Here is an 18,462-nt window from a genome sequence, read left to right as displayed (position 1 = left end):
ACAGTTTCTAGAAAGTGACAAGAAAGGAAATCTGGATTATTCTCAAAAGAACCTTGGCAAAAAAGGTTGATCTGTTCTTGATGACCATACACATTTCCAAGCAAGTCAAGTAGAAAAGATTAATTTCCTCTCTTTTTGCCTGAAACACTCTAGGAAGTTGGTGCTGTGTGGAGCATGTCTGTATTTAAACTTCCCCACAAGTCTGACACAACATGTACTGGAAAAGTATAACCTTCTTCCAGAATTGATAATATTCCAAATCTAGTCCCTGAGCAGCTCTTGTCTGTGCTACTGCTAGTGCTGCACACCTTCCAAAAGTCAGTGTCCTAAGCTGCCTGAATACAGTCCTTACACTGTTCAGGCTGCAGCATTCCCTTCCCTTCCCTTTGCAAGAAAAACACAACTGCAGTACAGCCACTACATTCAGCAACACTTTCAGGTTTCAGGGCACAAGAGCTGGACGTTTTGCTCCACAAAGTCCCAGATTTCCATGGCTATGGGAAAGGAGCAAAGTAGGCAGCCTGCAGGTGTGTTCTTGCTGCCTACCAGCTCATCATGAGGCAGCTGGATTGGCCCACCTTCACCCAGCTCTGCAGCCCAAACCAGGCCTTGGCACAGGCTGCTTCTGCCATGCAGCCAAGGGCACCACACACCTTGGTCAGCCTCATGAGGGGGTCCAAACTAAACACCAGTTCCCAATAGAAAGGTAATGCCTTTAACCTGGGACCATGATTTAACTACTATGCTGTTTCATGAAGAGAGAATTTGTTATTTCAAGAACTTACTCCTCTTAGTCTTTTTTCCCCACTAAATAAACAAGTCCTGTGGTGCTAACTATTTCTTAAGCTGGAAATAGAATCCTCTCCCTCCATGACTGCTGGATTCTTGAGACCCTGCAAAACTTTCTTCAAACCATGTATTTATTGCACATTCTTTGGAGAATTTCAGCCCATATATGGCTGCTTTCTGTCTTCCAGCTGGCCACAGAAATAAGCATACTTGAATGCTGGTAACAGGAAAATCACTTTTTCACTTCTCTCACCAAATTCTGAGAAATTTGTATACTGAATGTTCAACTCATTCAGTAATTATTATCTTTCTCCCACTGTTATATTGATTAACACAGGCCTAATGGTCAGTAGTAAAAAAATACTTGGCAGAACCCTGTCTAGGAGAGGTCACATTTCTCTTCTATATTACCATGTCCCATATGCTCAGACCCTAAGACACTGACACTCAATGTTGAAGGTGGTTACACCTTTTTGGCTGTTATAGCATCTGGCAATGCTCACTGGATAACACCCAGGGAAAGAGCATACAAAAAGTTATTCCAGTATTTTGATGGATCTTGGCAAAAATATGTGGTGAATATACTAACACAGAGTTTTGTTTGTTGTAGCTGGTACTGGGCCAAGTTTTTGTGTAGCCTACATACAAAGCTACCTTTGAAGTTAAGCAGATTCTCAATGACTAAGCCATGATTTCTGCAGGTTTGCTCCTGTGACTTTGAGCAAAACTCAAATTGCTTAACAGAACTGATTTATTACCAGGTGAGTTTGCCAAATTGAGTAAAACAAGGTCTTCCTGGCATGACACATTAAACCCCCAAAGACAACCTCATTGCATAAACCATAAATTGTGTATGGCCTTAATTTTTTTTTTTTAAACCACAGTCCAGATACTGATAGCCACAGTTTCTTCTTAGGTACTTGACCATTCACGGTGGTTTTGTGGGCACACCTTCCCTTGTACTACCTCATTAAAACATAAGCCAAATTCCTGAAGAACTACAGTACTCCTCAATTGGCTGGTGCTTCAGCACTCATTACTGGGTATTGTCATCTCTTCCTAGAAAAGCTAATTGAAACAAGGAGAGGTATTTTTAAAGGGTCGAGCCAGCAGTTACTGAATGATCACAAAATTAAACATTTGTTTAAAACCTTGCTGAAGACAGGTCAAATAATGCTTTGTACTTTAACCATCTGATTTGTCCCCTCCCTTGGCTTGATTTGTCCCCTCCCTTGGCTTTAGCTATTTCCTCACATTTGTGCCCTCAGAAAAATACTTTACACTTGAACTTCAGGCAAATATTATGTAGGGATCTTAACTTAAACCCTATAGTATCCATGCAGTGTTTGGCAATTGCACAGAAGCAAGCTTTCAGCAGTATGTGAGCATCTGGTCTGCTTATTTATATGTGCTTTATCATGAGAAACATGGAAATCATGGGTCCAGCATTTAGACTTCCATCACCAGGATACCAACTATAACAAGATCTAAAACTTCTAAAAGTAGAAATATTTAGCACAGCATACTACAGATGTCATCTGACAGATATTCCCAGTCACAAAATAAATCTTTCCACCTGATCTAGCTGTCCAAATCTCAATGGCATTTGGGATGTAAAGTTGATTAAGGAGCCATATAACCTTCCTACCTGCTGAAGTACCAGTATACCACAACAAAAACTGTTCTTTTCCTGACAGCAAGGGCACAGTAAGTCTCATGTGAACTGTATGTTTGAACAGTTTGTATGGAACTGGTGTTTTTCTCAGGCTGCTTCATCTGAACAATAAAGATGGGCTCTGGAGGCAGCCTTGGTTTAGCCTCAATCCCAGCATGAGCTCAGGCTGTTCTCTGGGAAGCCTCCAAAAATGCCCTCAGGGCTGTTATCAGCTGTGAATTATTAAAAACACTCTGGATACTTGCCAGAGTGGAAACGGATCAAGCCAATAAATTTACTTCATGTTGAATGATGGTAAGAAAAAATAAGTGTTTTCATTAGAAACTGTCTTGACAAAGTTTTGTGAAAACAGCATCTGTAGCTTCCTGCCCAGGTCTGGGGAAATGCCATGGCAGGGTTGGAGAGGGGACAGAGACATAAATTCAGATTTTTTTAGAAACAGGTAATTTTAGTTTTTCTTCAGAAAAGAGCAAGGAAAATCACTGCCACAGTTTTGACTATTTTCCACTGAAACTTAGTATGTTATTTAAATGAGAAAAGTAACAAAAATATATGATGCTGATGCAGTATTTTTGCTGATATTGTAGTTGTATCAACAACTACCCAGAAAAATTAGAAATGCCATTTAATTCTGAATTCTAAAATAAATGCATTCTACAACAGTAGAAACTGTACCTGAATTAATTTGGGTACTGAGAGTATGTACAGATGACTTTTACAGCAATTAAGATTATTTTTCATTATTCACCAGCATGTTCACCTCCTATCATGCAATTCAGAAATTAAAGACCACACCAGTTCTACACACAATACCTCTTCTAAGTACCCCTTGCAGTGTACAGTTTCAGCACACTATTAGCAAGATGATGAATTTTTGAAACAAAAAACTGAATTCTTAAAAAATTACACAAATTTTTACTACAGCTTCCTGTGAATTATACCTCAGCTGAGATTAGAGTAATTTATTAGAGAAGCAAGAGAAAAATGTCTAAGAAAAAGGTATTTTGGATTAAGAAGATCAAATGGAGTCTGTGGAGCCAGGATTAGATTAGATGTTAGGAAGAAATTCTTTACTCAGAGGGTAGTAAAACACTGGAACAGATTGCCCAGAGAAGCTGTGGATGCCTTGTCCCTGGAAGAGTTCAAGGTCAGGTTGAAAGGGGCCTTGAGAAAGGTGATCTGGTGTCCAACATCCCTGCCCAGAGCAGGGGGGCTGCAAATAGAAGATCTTTAAGGTCCTATCCAACCCAAACCATTCTTTGATTCTATGATTTTATGACATAACTATTCCATATTATGTTAGAAGCAGAATTTTTTCCCCTTTAAATCAAGTTACAGTAATTGAACTTAGCTCTATTGATATAATAAGCAAACATGACACAGTTAATAGGATCTTTAATGTAAAAAGCAAATAAATAAACAACAAACCACTAATGACAGTTCTCAAGTGGTTGTACCTAGACATTAGTGCAACAATGACTCAAACAAGAGGTAATAGACCAGAGATTTCTTTGCTTTCTATATCAGCAATAAATAAAGCAAATAATTAACAGCCTTCAAAACTACATTTTCCCTTCAGTTTTAATCAAAACCACAAGGAGTAATGACTGCACAGTGAGACAACTCAGCATTGTAGCAACACTGTACTGAGGTCAAGGTAGTACTTTAGAAAGATGCTAAGGCAAAAAAAAATAAAATAAACGCAAAGCTGAGGTAGGCAAACCCATGGGCCACACATTCGTGCTACCAGACCTGGACACCGAAACCCACCCCAGGAGTGCAAGGCAGCCAGGACCCCACTGGTGAGCTCCTGACTGGCCACATGTGCAGCCTGTGCAGCTCTTCTCAGCTGCTGCCCAGAAGACCTAGGGAAGGTTTTCCATGATGATATGGGGTTGAAATGAAAAAGTTCAATTTAAAAGTAGACATTCATTTCATGACCCTGTGAAAAACATGTGGAAAAATAGTCCCCATTTCAAAGAGCAGCTGCCAACTTCCCACATGTTGATCTCCATCTTGGTTCCCCCAAGGAATGCATCCCAGCACACCTGAATGAGTTTCTCAGAATATATTACTCATTTCTTCTCACTCCAGGGCTTGGAGTTCACAGCTCTCCTTGACTCTCTCAAGACTCTTCCAAAGTCCTAAATAAAGTTTGATGGACAATCCTTTCCCAGTAATACTCTTCAGAAAGGTAGGGAAAGGCCACAGGGAAGGAGACTGAGGTGTGGAAACATGTTCAGGACAGAACTGTGGGGGAATATAGGCATGTGAGAGAAGCAGGTCAGCTCCTTGTAGCTGCTCCCTACTAGAGAGGCTGTGGAGAGACAGCTTCTGCCATGGCAGCTCACTGATGAGAATGTCTATGGCACACAGTAGGCAAATCCATGTCCTGCATTTATGAAGTCTCTCCAGCACTGGCAGGATGGATGGCAGTGCTGTGCTTCCAGCCCCCATGACACATGCTAGGAGACCCTAGCAGAAGCCAGGAGCTGCCCACATGCCTGGATCACCCAGCATGGTGGTGGAGAGCCTGACCTGACAGGGTCAGCGCCGCAGCAGAAGAGGCAATCATTCAGTCTGCGATGACATCGGGTGCAGAAGCAGAGGCAGTATGTGACCTAAAACACCCCAACAGGCTAAAAATAACCCCATTAAACAAATATGATTTAACCACACAGCAGCCAGAAAATGTTCCCTCCAGTGCTAACCTTGCCTGCTCACACAAAGTTATTTAGCACATTTTCTTCTGGAAAGGAAAATCCTTCATTACAGGCTTGCCCGTGGTCTGCAGTAATCTAGAGAGCAAAGCGGCAGCCTACTGCTTCCTCTTTCAGGATGCACCTCCAGCACAGGGCAAAGGTCTTCAGGAAGTTTTGCAGGACTGTTTTCTGGGGATTGTTTTCTTTGTGGTTGGGTTATTTGGGGGGTTGTTTGGGGTGTTGGGTTGGTTTTTTTTTGTTGTTGTTGTTTTTGGGGATTTTTTAAAACTAACTGAAACGAGGGGGATAGCCCTGGATCTTCCTATGAAAACATGCGTTGTTATTATTTGTTAGGAGCTCACCTAGGAGATGTATGTAAAATATAACTCATTGCAAGGGGTCATGTCCAGATAGCAAATGTCCCAGATGCTGCTGAAACACTTCTCTGCCTCACAGACAAGTCTTTTCTTGCCCATAATATAGAAGATTTGGCATTTGGACACAATATGCATCTCTTACTCAATATTCCCAGCTGGTACCCAGCCAAATATGTCATGTGACACACCTGGGCAAATGATCAGCTACAAGAATTGTCAATGAAAAATTTGCCCTATTTGGCCATGGGACTTGAGGCTGGGCCTCAATGATGATATGGAAACTTTTGTAACCTGAGTTGTCATCAGACTGTTTCTGGAAACAAGCCAAGAAAACATTTTCCATGATGATATGGGGTTGAACTGAAAAATTTCACTTTAAAAGTAGACATCCATTTTGTGACACTCTGAAAAATGTGGCAGAAAAAAAGTCCTAGATGTAGAATTTCCTGATAATTAAAAAAAACCAAAAATGAATTAATTTTGACTAAAGTTTTTCAAACATTTGATTTCCCCAGCTTTTAATACATGGCATATGCAGAAGCCAATAGCTCTACTTGGTGCCTGCAGGACAAAGTGTAGCCCACACAGAGAAAAAAAACCTACTGGATGAAGAGGACGCTTCAAGCCAGCTGGAATATATCACTGAGAAGAAAAAAAAAAAAGGGTTTCTCCAATCCTGCTGCACAGAGCTGTGGCCAGAACTGACCTGCCAGAGAAGATTCCAATGGATTTTAAACCAATATTGAGTAGGCTTATATAAAGAAAAAACCCAGAAAATTTTCCTAATAGCTGGAAAATATAAGGCTTAAATGGGAAATACATGCAGTTAAAACTGATTAATTAGAGCACAACAATTCATTTTTGTACCTTCAATTAAGCTGTGCCACAGGCAACAAAGTAATCTGCAATCTGCTACTGCACTGGGTACCAAAGAATGCAGTGATCACCAAATACAGGAACGAACAGTTACTAAAGGAAATTTTCCCTTTCTCAGAGGGAAAAAAAATAGAGGAGGGAAAAACCCTATAATGTAAGAGCTGGCAGTTTCTCATTGCGTAACAAAGCACACCTGTCCTCATCTATTTTTACAAAATCTGATTTTCCATGGGAAAAAAGCACGCACTTTATAAGTATTCTGCAATTGTGCCTGGTCTATTCATTTGTCAGTATCTAGACATGTTTCTGTTTAAATCATTGTGTTTCTTCCTTTTCACTGCAACGCAGCTCCTTGCAATAAACCTAATAGGTAAAGCAAGGCTGATTACTGGTTCAGAAATTTGCATACTGATTATCTTTTGATCCCATATATCTGACTACAGTTTTTACTTCAGGAAACCAAAAAATCCAAACCCTGAATCAACTACAAAGTTTTTGCCAATACTTACTGAACTCTTAAAAAGCTAAAAGTTCACCAAGGAGTCCAGAAGCATGTCCTGCCCTCCACCCCATGCAGCTGCTTGCACATCTGGGGGCCCCATTGCTGAAGCAGAGAGGGCACACATCATCACCATGCTAAGAAAATGAAAGGTTCAGCCCCCTACCCTGGAGCTGAGCCCTGCCCAACCATTTCCTGAGGAATGAGAGGCTAGAAGGCAGCTCCAGCTGGGAAGGAACACACATGATCCCAGCCAACACCACCTCCTTATGTCATTTTTCCAAAGACAGTTGCAAAGACAAATCCCTCCTGTGCAGACCTGAGTGTCTTGGCAGTCCCTGCAGACTCGCAAATACACCCCTTTCAACTGCCCTATCCAAGAGTATGGCAGAAAAGGGAGGATCCCAAAATTTGTAAAAAACCAAGTGCTGAGGGCACAGCTATTCCTAGGATCTGAGGGCAGAGGCTTTTAAACCAGGGTAGTCCTACAAGACCAAAAATGTGTGCTGTGCCAATCTAGGCACTGATCTGGGACAAGCATTTTGGGTGACGGAGAGCTCTGGCCTCTGGAATTGTATCCAGGCTACTTGTATTGAGTTATGAAAGAGATACAGGACTGAGCAAGTGACCACAGAGATTTTCTTGCACCTGCAAATCATACTTTCCAGCACAGAGGTGCTGATTAGATAGAGTTTAATGTCCATCAGAGGCTGGCATGCTGGGGTTTGGGTCCTCCTTCTGAATCTACATCCCTGGAGGAACAAAACAAGTTCTCTCACTGCAGCCCACACCATCACATTTGAACTGTCAGACAAAACCAGTCTCAACCTCAGTTTTTTCCTCAGGCATAAAATGCTTATTAAGACAAAATTTTAGTTGTCATAAATGCATAACTGTATTGCCTAATCAAATGTGGCAATGATAAAGCAATATAATAGCTAGATCTGAGGCACAAAAATATCCACTAGGCATAGTTGTACTAAAAACTGTTCACTGAAAAGTCTAACTAGATACAGTGGAAATTTGTTCTAACTGATATGAGGCAGGAAAAAAAAATCCAGTGTTAGGACATAACAACTCAATCTCAATGTCAGCTCTACTCTGACACCAAGTAACAAATAGGAACACTGATTACAAAATTGCCTTAATTGCAGTTTTGCTACACACTGAAGCATTTGTACAGAGAGTGACATTTTTCTTATTATGAGAAAAAGCTTTTTACAGAACTTGCTTAAATAAACTGTACCTCATTTTTTTCCACTCCTGTTCTCCTACACTGATTTAAAAGCACTTCTTGGTAGGGCACTAGTAGGTGTACTTGATGGTCTCTCATATTATAGTGGTGTATCCCAGCTGCCTCTTCCAATAACAACAAAATTCAATGATGAAGATTTCCTCTCTGATAAATTGCTATCAAAAATTCTTGGTACCAGCAAGAGAATTAGCCCCTAAATGTTTGTGTGATGTTTCTGGCAGACATAAGATGAAAAAGACTACTGCAATACCCCAGAACTGGGAATACATTTTGCTTCCCTTAGACAGAAGGGCAGTCAGTGCAGAATCTGTGAGCCTTGCCAGTGTCACATCCAACTGTTTTCTTCCAGAAGCTTTTAACTGGGGTGTATGATAAATTAGGTTTTAAAATCGCAAGTGCCAGTCATGTAATTGTTCAGATTCAGCTGCATGTTTTCTCTCTTCCAACTTAGTGAGAAACTGGCATTTAAGTGATTCTTTCTAATACCAACAAGCTATTACTTCACCATCCTGTGGCAGGGGTTTATGATTTCTTACAGTGATAAATAAACTCCCTCCATCCAAGGTGCCCCAATGTTGTCACCCTTCATTATTTTGCAGGTAGTCAGAAAGAACCATATTATTTTGATGGAATATTTACAGAAATTTTACCAGAAAGTTATAGGAAATGTCAATATTAATTTCAGATCCTGCATGCTCTAATACAAAGAGACATTAACTGCTGCAAAAATATATTGATATATATTAATAAATAGAAACTCATGACATACAAGCCAAGAGTGGTAAACAATGAAGCAGTGTCCCTTGGGGGAGTCTCATTGTCATGGGGGGAAATTCTCATGCTACAGACATACAACACAGTGTAACTATACTCAGTCACCACTGGGCACAAAACTAAATGTCATTTTTACATTACATGCAGCTCTAGCAAAATGTATGCCAAATTTCACCATTTCCCAAAGTTTCTTCCTACTAATGTCAGAGAAAAAGACAAATAAGCAGCCCATATACATTCTGTATATATATGAATACTGTTAGACACACATACACAGAATAAGTTAAACTTTTTTCTTCAAACCAGCTGTAGTAATTACTGAAGCAAGCTGTAGGATACCAGTGTACTGCAAGCATTGTTCAACAAGTTAAGGAAAAGTTACGTTTTCAATTTCCAAGAGGAAGGGTGGTGACCTATAAAGCTGTAAAGGAAACCACTCACAGAATTACTTCAATACCCTTGCTAAAAACAGCCCCCTGGAATTATAAGAGTCTCTTCCTCATCCTGCTCAGAACAATTGGGAAATTATAGATCATTTAAAGTACGTTAATACACTAAAAAATAAAATTAATGCAAACAAACAAACAAAACCCCCAGTTCTCACTCATGGAATTGCACTGCTCATTTCTCTGATTTCTCTGGTGCTCGCATCTGGATTTGGCTACTGGAAAGGGTGCCTCAGTATATATAACAGGTATACTTAAAATGTGTTGCAGGTACTGAATGGTCATTCTCTCCCAAAGACTCTGGGGACACTTTTCAATTTATCCTAAAGTCACTAGAGAAAGGCTTAACTTAAGACAAAACAAACATTGATTGCTAGAAGCTTTGTGTGAACAACATCAGACTCGATTTGACATAAATAGTGATTTTTATTTTTTTCCAATATGATCAAAGCAAATCTAAAATAAGTGCTATATAAGCATTTTTTTAAACGCGGGGGAATGAAAAAAGCGGGTTTATATTGTCTACTGTGATTTATTCTACAATATATTCATCACAGGGCTTTATGTGATAAATGTAGCATCATATTCCCTCTTAGCCCATGATTTAATTATCTGCACTGAACCCAGCAAGGTAGAGCATACTGTTATCTGCTCTTCAGTAGGCATGGAGGGCATAAAAACAAGGGGAAAAGGAGGGGAAAGTTTTATTTTAAAAAAGCAGTGTGTCACACAACAGAGCAGCAAACACTGCACTAGCAGACACTAATATAGCTACTTCCCCTGTCCTCAATAAATACACATCTGCAAATACTTGAGATACAAAACAATGTGTGCCTTAACCTATCCATGACAAAACAACCAGATTACCTCCTTTACAACCTCTGGCCTTGTCCTCTGCGTTTCATGACATGAATTTTTTATTAATGCAGTTGTTGTCCCTGGGCAGGTAATGAAGAGCAGCATGCCAGGGAACAAGTTCATTAGGCAGATAGCTCTGCAGATACACAGATATATGAAGGTTCTCTCCAGACAGAATCAGCACAAATTTTACACAATGGTATTAACTACAAAATTCTACACTATTAATCCAGGTGAGGATTCATTTCCAGCTTCTGGTTCTCTCTGTATCATCTTATTTCTGCTTTGCAAAGAGTCCAGGAATGTAGAGTAATGAAACTAATTTACTAAGAAAGTGACAAATCATGGGTCTCTTTTCCTCCTTGCTTGGATTTCTTTTTTATAACACAGAAGATACATCCCCTTCTCCCAAAGCTCAATGATAACAGATCTCAGTGACAGAAAATCTGACCCAAACACTGGATTTGGGATATTTTAACATATCCCAAATATGTTAGGTGTGAAAGTTTAAAAAAATCTTACCTTCAGAAGAAACTCCACTATCTTTTGTCCACGGTGGACTGGAGGTGAAGTTTGGAAACAATTAAGTGTATTCAGGGAAACACAAGATTCTGCAAGTATTTTTTAAAAGCATCCATGAAAGATACGACAGCATAGCTCCAAACTCACATGAAAGTATCTGGCAATCCAGAGCATACTGTTTTTAAAAAACTACAGCAGAGCACTGCATGCCAGCTAGTTTGGAAACTTGCCTGCAATCCGAGATAAGTCCTTACATTCCCTTCACCTGAACCCATTGTACGTTCTTATGTGGTGGCCACAATAATGGTGTTTGGCCCTTGCAGCAGGTACTGAACTCCAGCACTTTTCTCAGCCTTTCATAGGTTAAAGGTGGATTTCTCTTTCCCACTGGTGCTTGGCCCTGCAGTGGGCACCACACCAGGGCTCCCTACAGCCGAACCTGCTGATTCTCTGGCTTCGGCAGGCGCCCTGAACCACGGAGTACCACGGAGATCTACAGGTGACACTGGCCTCACTGACATGGACTACACAGAGCTCGCCAGCACTACTGTTCTTGCAGGTTGCCATTTGGCACTCAATCTACATGCTACGTTACCAGAAGCGCTCCGTTTCTTCTTGATTTATGATTGAGTTTTGCAGGAGACTCCCATTATGCGTCGGTCGTGCGCCTCTAGAACGGGGACAGTGCCCGGTGGCCCTGCTCTGCAGCCCCGGGCAGGGCTCTGCCACCCGGCGGGTCACCCGCAGGCAAGGAACGCACGGTTCCGTTTCTGGCCTTGGCAGAGCGAAGTTTACTCATTTAAGCATACCCCGAGCCGTTCTCTCGGCTCGCTGCCCTCGCCCTGGTTCGTTCCCCGCACGGGGCGGCGAGGCCGGGTGTCCCGCGGTCTCGCCGCTGCCCGGTCGCCCCTCGGTACCTTCCGGAGGGCCTCCCGCAGGTCGCGGTGCTGCGGGGTGTCCCCGGCGTACCGCGGCCCCGAGCTGCGGCCCCGCAGCGCCCAGCCCAGGCGCCGAGCCCAGCGCCCGCCGCGCAGCGCCATGGCCGCCGCCAGTGCCGGGCAAAGGCCGGGAGAGGCGCCTGGGACAGCCAGCCCGGGGCGCCTGGCAGCCCCCGCCCCGCCCCTCCTCCCCCTCCTCTCGCCCCGGCAGCAAGTCACGGCAGCTCTCGGGGTACGGGCAGGTTTTCTTTAATGCCAACGAACAGCCATGAAGCGACCGACAAGCGGGTGGCGAGCGGGCCCCGCGCAGCGACAGAGGCCGGCCACGGCGGGGAGCGGGGCACAGCCGGCCCTGGCCAGCGGCCGGCGCGGGGCTCGGCAGCTTTCGCGAGGGTTTCTGTATTTTTGTAAGGAGAAATAGAAAATAAAAAGAAATCCGCTCCTGTGCTCGTTCGACACAGACCGGCGGCGGTGGGGACACGCTAGTCGCTCCCTAAGGGTACGGGAGGAATGTCTGCTCCAGGGGCAGGCGCGGGGCTCCTTCTCCTAAGCGATGACACAGCCTCCCTTCTCCTTGAAGGGGTTCTTGTCCTCGGGGACCCCCTTCACCAGCGGGTCCTCTCCCGACCGCTCCTCGATGTAGTTCTTGATCTCTTCGGAGCACTTGGACACCTCGAGGGAAAGGACAGAAAAGTGGCTGCGTTACGGCCGCGGGAAACGTTCATCAGTAGAGGAAACCCATGAATTTATATTCTCTCTCATTCACCTTCCCACCAAGCATAAAATACCTGGCCACAGAGCACTAAGCACGTGCACACTCAGCTTCCTTCCTCTCTTTTCACAGCCTGATATTGACAGAACAGGTGAGCGTCTCTGAGAATGTAAACGCCACTCCAAACAGCCGTTGCTGCATAGTTAAACTTGTGTTCATAATTAGCCAATCTAGTTTTATTAAGCTGCGGATCACACTCTCCCTCAGCACCAGCATGACTTATGGTCAATAGTTTCAGGGTCAGTTTCAGGGTCAGAAACTGAAATTCAGTTTCAAAGTATTGATGGCTTTATGTGTTTTTCACAAACAAAACATTCAGCAATGATTTTTCAGTGGTAATACCAATTCTTACTTTGCAGTTCTACTATAGCAATGATGCACCTTGAATGAGAGTCTAACTAGGAAAGACAATTTATTTACTGGTTACCTGGGGTTATTTCAAACAATGGTTAATAAAAGAGCCTATTGTGTTTTGAGACCATAACAGTTCCCATAGCATTCATACCAAACTAGCACTGATGTAGGCAAGCCTGAATAGAACCCACCTATGAAGAAGAAGGGTGTTTAGTTTCTGTTCACTGTCACGGGAGCCAATGCAGCACATGTGGTAGTGGTGTCTGTGGCTGAGAGTGCATAAGTGAAAGTCTGGGGCTCCTGAGGTTCCTTGTGCACACACATCTCTTGCTCTGTGTCAGCAGAAACTGTCCCTAGATGCTCAAATACCTGACATGCTTGAAGATAAGCACCTGCTCTGTCCCCACCTCCTCCCTTCCTACCCGCAGGCCCTGCAGTGGTACTGCTGTGCAGAGTCAGCAGCGGGAACCAGCTGTTGGCCAGGCCACTAGATGATTAGTATTTCTAATTTAAGGCCTCTTGCCTCCTCTGTTAATTATATTTTATTTCAAAGGTAAAACTATGACAAGAGAACCAATGAATTTACTTGCTGCATCACAAACAACAGAGCATGGCCTGTGCAAAATTAAGCTTTAAGCCATCAGAAAGAACAGAGTTAATTCCCAATTAAACAGTGCATAAAATAAGATCTAGCTGCCTTAGAGCAAAGAAGAAGCTGCACCTAGAAATCCCATTACACGTGTCTTGTTCTTCTGTGCCTTGCCGACTTTGTTCATTCAAACTGGAGCACCTAACACCATAGTACAGTTGCACGCCAAAGTACATGAAGGACCAGGGTTTTACTTCAGTCAGCACTGCCAGGATCACTTTCACTTAAAAGAAAAAAAGCCTGCTTAAACATACATTTAGAAATTTTTATTCATTCCAAAGGCCACTTCCTTTTTATTTTGTAAAGTTGTTAGTGGGGGTCAAGAAAATTTTGGCTGATGTTTTTCTTTTGGTACCAACAGTAATGTGGTTTCTGCATTTCCCAGTCCCTGTAACACCCATACAGGTACCAGGGGACCGTGGCAACTACAACACCAATTTCATTCTCACAGTGAAACTCCTGTTACAATGCACTGGTAGAATTAAGCATGCTTCACTACAGGAAAATTGAAAAATACCCATTTTCCTAAAGTGATCAGGGTTTTGGTTTATTCCAAAATGTAGACAAGTATTTGAAATTATTATTATTTCCAAAACTTTATATCCTGCAGAGTGTATTTCAGTTGTCTAAGAATCATCTCTGAGAGATGACATAGGTATCAACACTAGTTGGGTGTTGAGCCCTCAATACTGCTGGAGCTTTAGACTATACTGTAACATCTACAATCACTGATACCCAACTCACAGCTAAAACATAACTTCATCATTGGCATTTTTATTCTTGGGGTAAAACCTAGACCTTCAATGTAATCAACATGACTAATGCTACTGATTCCTACATACAAATGTATTTTTGGTCCTAACTTGAAGGGTTTATTTAGGTGTAATTTGCCTCTGCTGGCATGCAAAATTAAAAATAAAAATTTGTTTCATCATGGACCAAGATCAGTTCTGCACATCTTTCGTCTATAGAAAATGTACAAACCCATAAACCTTTAAGGGGAAAGTACTTGTGGGAAGGAACAATCAGTGTGAATGTCTACATGTCCATGGAACAAGGCTGGGTGGATCCCCGCTCGGCACGGGCGGTGCTTTGGCTCCTGCCCGGGCACTGCGCAGCACGGGAAGCGGGGCGGGGACGCGGGCAGCCGAGACCCGGCTAGGGGCCAGGCAGGGTGTAGTGCCGCGACAGGGCTCCCCTGGCTTCCCAGGGGAGGACCACCCCTCCCCTAGCACCAGCACGTCCCTGGGCGTTCTGCTACAGAACAGGGGAACAGCGCGACGTGCTCCTCCCTCGCCTGGCAAGGCGGTCTTGTGCCGGCCTTGGGCGCCAGGGACTCGAGGGGAGGGGAAGTTAAGGGGTGCCAAATCCACCGGGATTAAGTTAAGGGGTGCCAAATCCTGCCGCGGAGGGCCGCCCCGTGCCAGCCCCTCGGGGCGCTTTATCCCAGCGATGATGCACTCCTTCCCCCGGGCTCCACAGCCACTCCCGGCAAGGACCGGCGCTCCTACGCGGTGTGAGCAGCGCTGTGCCAACAGCGCCGTCTCCGGCCCCTGACCCAAAGTGGTGGCAGGACCGTCGGTGCAAACCGCGGCCGTCCCAAAACAGTCGGGGCTCTGCGGACGAGCGGCTCCCACAGCCCCGCCGCCCCTGCCGCGCCCGGCCCCGCTGCCCCGGGAGGAACGGGCTCGCTCCCCGCTCCACACCCAGCCCCGGGCAGCTCCGGGCTCCTTCTCCGCGCCCGCTCACCGGCTGCCTTTCCAGCTTCACTTCTTTCCGGAGTTGCTCCACTTCCATTTTCAGTTTGTCCTTCTCGCTCAGGTCCTCGATGTTGATGGCTGGCATCGTCTACACTACGAAGCGCGCAGGGAGTGAGGACAAAAGGTTACGTCTGGGCAGCGAGGGCGCCGGGGCCGGAGCCCCCGGGCGGTGGCGGGGCTGCGGGACGGCCGCCCCCGGCCCGCCCCCGGGCTCACTCACACGCTGCCGGCCGGGCTGCCCCGCTGCTCGGCGGCGGCCGCTTCCTCTCCAGCGCGCCCGCACCCTTTCCCCGCGCCGCTCCGGCCTTTAAACCTGCGCGCTAATCCCCCCTAACAGGATTAGAGCCCGGCCCGGCCCCGCTGCCGGGGCGTTGACACAGGCCCTGCCAGCGCAGGGAGGTCCGGCCATCCCAGCAGGAGCCGGGAGCTAGAAGACCCTCCTGTGCTGACCTTCCTGGCTTCACCCTCTGCAACTCCAGAACGGGGAAAGAGCAGCGAGGTCGGCTGGAGCTTTTGGCCCAGCAGTGAGATCTTTCTCCCCACCATCTTCCCCCCATGCACTTCTCGGCCATAGAAATGACTCATGCTTTGTGCCACCTGCATCCTTGAGCTCTGTGTTCTTCTCCCCCGCTGCTAAGGCAGAAGCAGGTGGTGTGCATGGGTACCTTCCTCAATACTTGTGCATTACCACTACAGATGAACTGGACTAAGTTAGAGAGGGGAAAAAACCGCTCCCATATAAAGTGCCTCAACAGGTGGCCAGCCCATCAATGCCAGACATTGCAACTTTTTGGTAGGTATGTCTGCAAAGCAGAATTGCAACACTACATAAAAGGGTTATTGTGCCTGGCTTGCACAAGGGTCTCCAAACACGTGGAGTTATGACAGGTGTTGGGATGGAGTACTCAGCATAAGGGAAGTGATGCATTCAGAAAATGCAAGAAAGAGTTAGGAAATTCTTCTCCTGTGGTTGCATATGGTTTTGAGGTCTAGATCCCAAATAGGTTTCTATGCTTTAAAAACCAAGGGGTCCCTCCATGCATGCTTGTACATCACCTAGCATCTCTCATCCGAGCAGCTGCTTTCCTACAAATGGCAATGGAAGCACAATTCAGGACCCCTGAGACTGAACACCGCTACAGGCCATTAAAATGGGCTTGCAGTCCTTCTGTTATCTGCCACTTCAAAGATCTTTATAGGCAGTTAGCCCTCCCACTTTCCTCCTCTTTTTTTTCCTGTTAAACACACTGCTTTCTCCAACCTCTTCCTACTCACCAGATTGTAAGCAGCTGTCAGCAGCATGTAAAATTTACATCTTCTCCAGCGCTGCTCCTATAGTGCCCTTGGGGTTTGTATTTGTTTTACTTCAGCCAGTTCACTAAAATCAGTTTCTCTTCCTCTCTTTATGGCTACTATCTTCCCCTCCCCAGCTGGTGGCATGCGCTTTCTACACACCCATGACCTACACTGACAGCTGCATTCCCAAACCCCACCAGCTGCTGGTCCTGGGCCAGTCAAAACAGGTGGAAGGAGGTGGCTGGCCAGTGCCTCAGAACAGCCTGGGCTGTAGGTGGGGGCAGAAACATTGTGGTGTGCAGAGGCAGAAAGCATGTGATGTGGTGGAGGCAGGTGTAGGGTGCAGGAGTGAGCTGAAGGTGGGCTCTGGCACACCACTGACATGGTTGGGGTGGGAAGAATTTGGTGTCCATAGCTCTGTAATGGAAAGCTTTCACTGACCTGTCTGCTGACGTGACTGGCTCTGCAGATGGCAGTCAGTAATGGACTTTCTACCACTCGCTGTGTTAACTTTTATTGTGGTTCATATATTTTTACAGATATTTACGTGATCTAAGTTAAAGCAAAGGAGAAGCTGAATAGCAGCATTGATAGATAGGTGCCTTTAAATCAGACTTTGATTTCTATATGTCTGTGCACAGAGGAAATTGAAAATATTGAAAATGGTGTTTGCATTACAGCATTCACTTTGCTGCTATTGTTTAAAGTGGTATTTAAATTTCTTTCTTTGCAATTCCAAAAAATGTCATGAAAACTAAAGGACATGACATTTAAAGAACATCATATTAAAACCACTTTAGTTTCCCAATATTAGAAAGGACAGCTTTCTTTTGGAAATAGAAAAAGTATGTGGGTTTTGGGTTTTTTTTGTTTGTTTTTTTGGTTCTTTTCTTCGGGAGGGACATAAGCTTTGATATAGCTGCTCTGCCTAATATGCTGAACAAAATCCCTAAAAATGAGGACACCCATTAGTAACCATTGTAGCTATAAGAATCTAAAGCATGGCAGATACGTCCCATCATGATGACTCAAGCTGCACCACGATTTATTTTCTTGTCAGTAAAGCACCCACTTATACTTTAACTGCTGAAGATTCTGAAAAAGGGAGCAGTTCTGAAAAAGGAGGGAAAGAGGTGCCATTCATCCCCTTTCATAAGTCATGTAGGTAGAGTAGGAATTAGACTTGCTCCTTTCTTGCCTTTATGAAAAATAAAACTATGTCAGGAAGCTAGGTTGTAGTCCTCCATGACATAAGTAAAGCACAGAAGCCATGGAGAGAAAGTCAGTTCAAGTAATCAGGGTGCCCTGAAGTGCCTCCTGCTTACAGCCCATACAGACTGTCTTCTTTCCTGCAGGCCACAGATTTCCAGGGCCCTGTATTGCAACTCATCCAGGGCAGTGCCTGCCTGCAGGACTATGGATCAATGTCGCTGTAAAGGGAGCAGAGAACAATAGGAGATCAGATTAGTTTGTCGTTATCTATGGAGAGGACGCCTAATTTGCAGCCACTCTTTTATCTCTCTTACTACATTCAATCTGGGGTAAACACTAATTAATGCAATGTGTCTAATAGATTAGAGAGGGAAAGTATGCTGTTTGCTGCTCACCCCCTCCTCCCACAGATCATGCCTCATTGCCTGGTGGGGTTACAATCTGTAGAATAAACCAGGTCATGATATTTCCTGAAGTTCATCCCTCTTTACACGGCCAGAGTTGTTATCCCTTCGGCCCCTCGAGTTTCCCCAGAGTCCAAGCCTCATTTTCTCAAGTTCATCAGCGTTTTATACTACGGAGGTAAACTAATGCCGCGCGTCTGTCTCGGCGGCACTCTCTAAGCAGCCTCTACTCGATCCGGCTGGATCGGGACCTGCAGCAGGACCAGCGTTTGATTTTCGGAGTCCCACCGTCCTACCCGGAGCC

General features: G+C 44.6%; 2 protein-coding genes across 3 annotated transcripts in view; both read right to left on the bottom strand.

Annotated features, from left to right (window-relative positions):
* The window catches only part of LOC136558744 (probable acyl-CoA dehydrogenase 6), a 75,495-nt gene extending 63,682 nt beyond the window's left edge, over nucleotides 1-11,813 (bottom strand). The window contains exon 1 of the mRNA XM_066553418.1: nucleotides 11,691-11,813. Coding sequence (XP_066409515.1) covers nucleotides 11,691-11,813 — 123 coding nt within the window. The remainder of the gene's footprint in view (nucleotides 1-11,690) is intronic.
* A 131-nt stretch (nucleotides 11,814-11,944) lies between these two features.
* LOC136565314 (guanine nucleotide-binding protein G(I)/G(S)/G(O) subunit gamma-11) lies at nucleotides 11,945-15,584 on the bottom strand. 2 transcript variants are annotated; one of them, XM_066563954.1, is made up of 3 exons: nucleotides 15,467-15,584; nucleotides 15,236-15,339; nucleotides 11,945-12,383 (listed from the first exon to the last, which is right to left on the bottom strand). In XM_066563954.1, exons 2-3 carry the CDS (start codon nucleotides 15,329-15,331, stop codon nucleotides 12,258-12,260), a joined length of 222 nt encoding a protein of 73 aa, XP_066420051.1. In that variant the 5' UTR covers nucleotides 15,332-15,339; nucleotides 15,467-15,584; the 3' UTR covers nucleotides 11,945-12,257. The 2 variants fall into 2 exon arrangements, with proteins under 2 accessions (XP_066420051.1, XP_066419971.1); XM_066563874.1 differs by lacking the exon at nucleotides 15,467-15,584 and having other exon boundaries at nucleotides 15,236-15,449.
* Between the last annotated feature and the right edge of the window lie 2,878 nt (nucleotides 15,585-18,462).

This window comes from Molothrus aeneus, chromosome 1 (assembly GCF_037042795.1).
Source record: "Molothrus aeneus isolate 106 chromosome 1, BPBGC_Maene_1.0, whole genome shotgun sequence".
Taxonomy (NCBI): domain Eukaryota; kingdom Metazoa; phylum Chordata; class Aves; order Passeriformes; family Icteridae; genus Molothrus; species Molothrus aeneus.
Note: the sequence above shows the minus strand (reverse complement) of the source record. Positions and strands in the feature narration are given on the sequence as shown.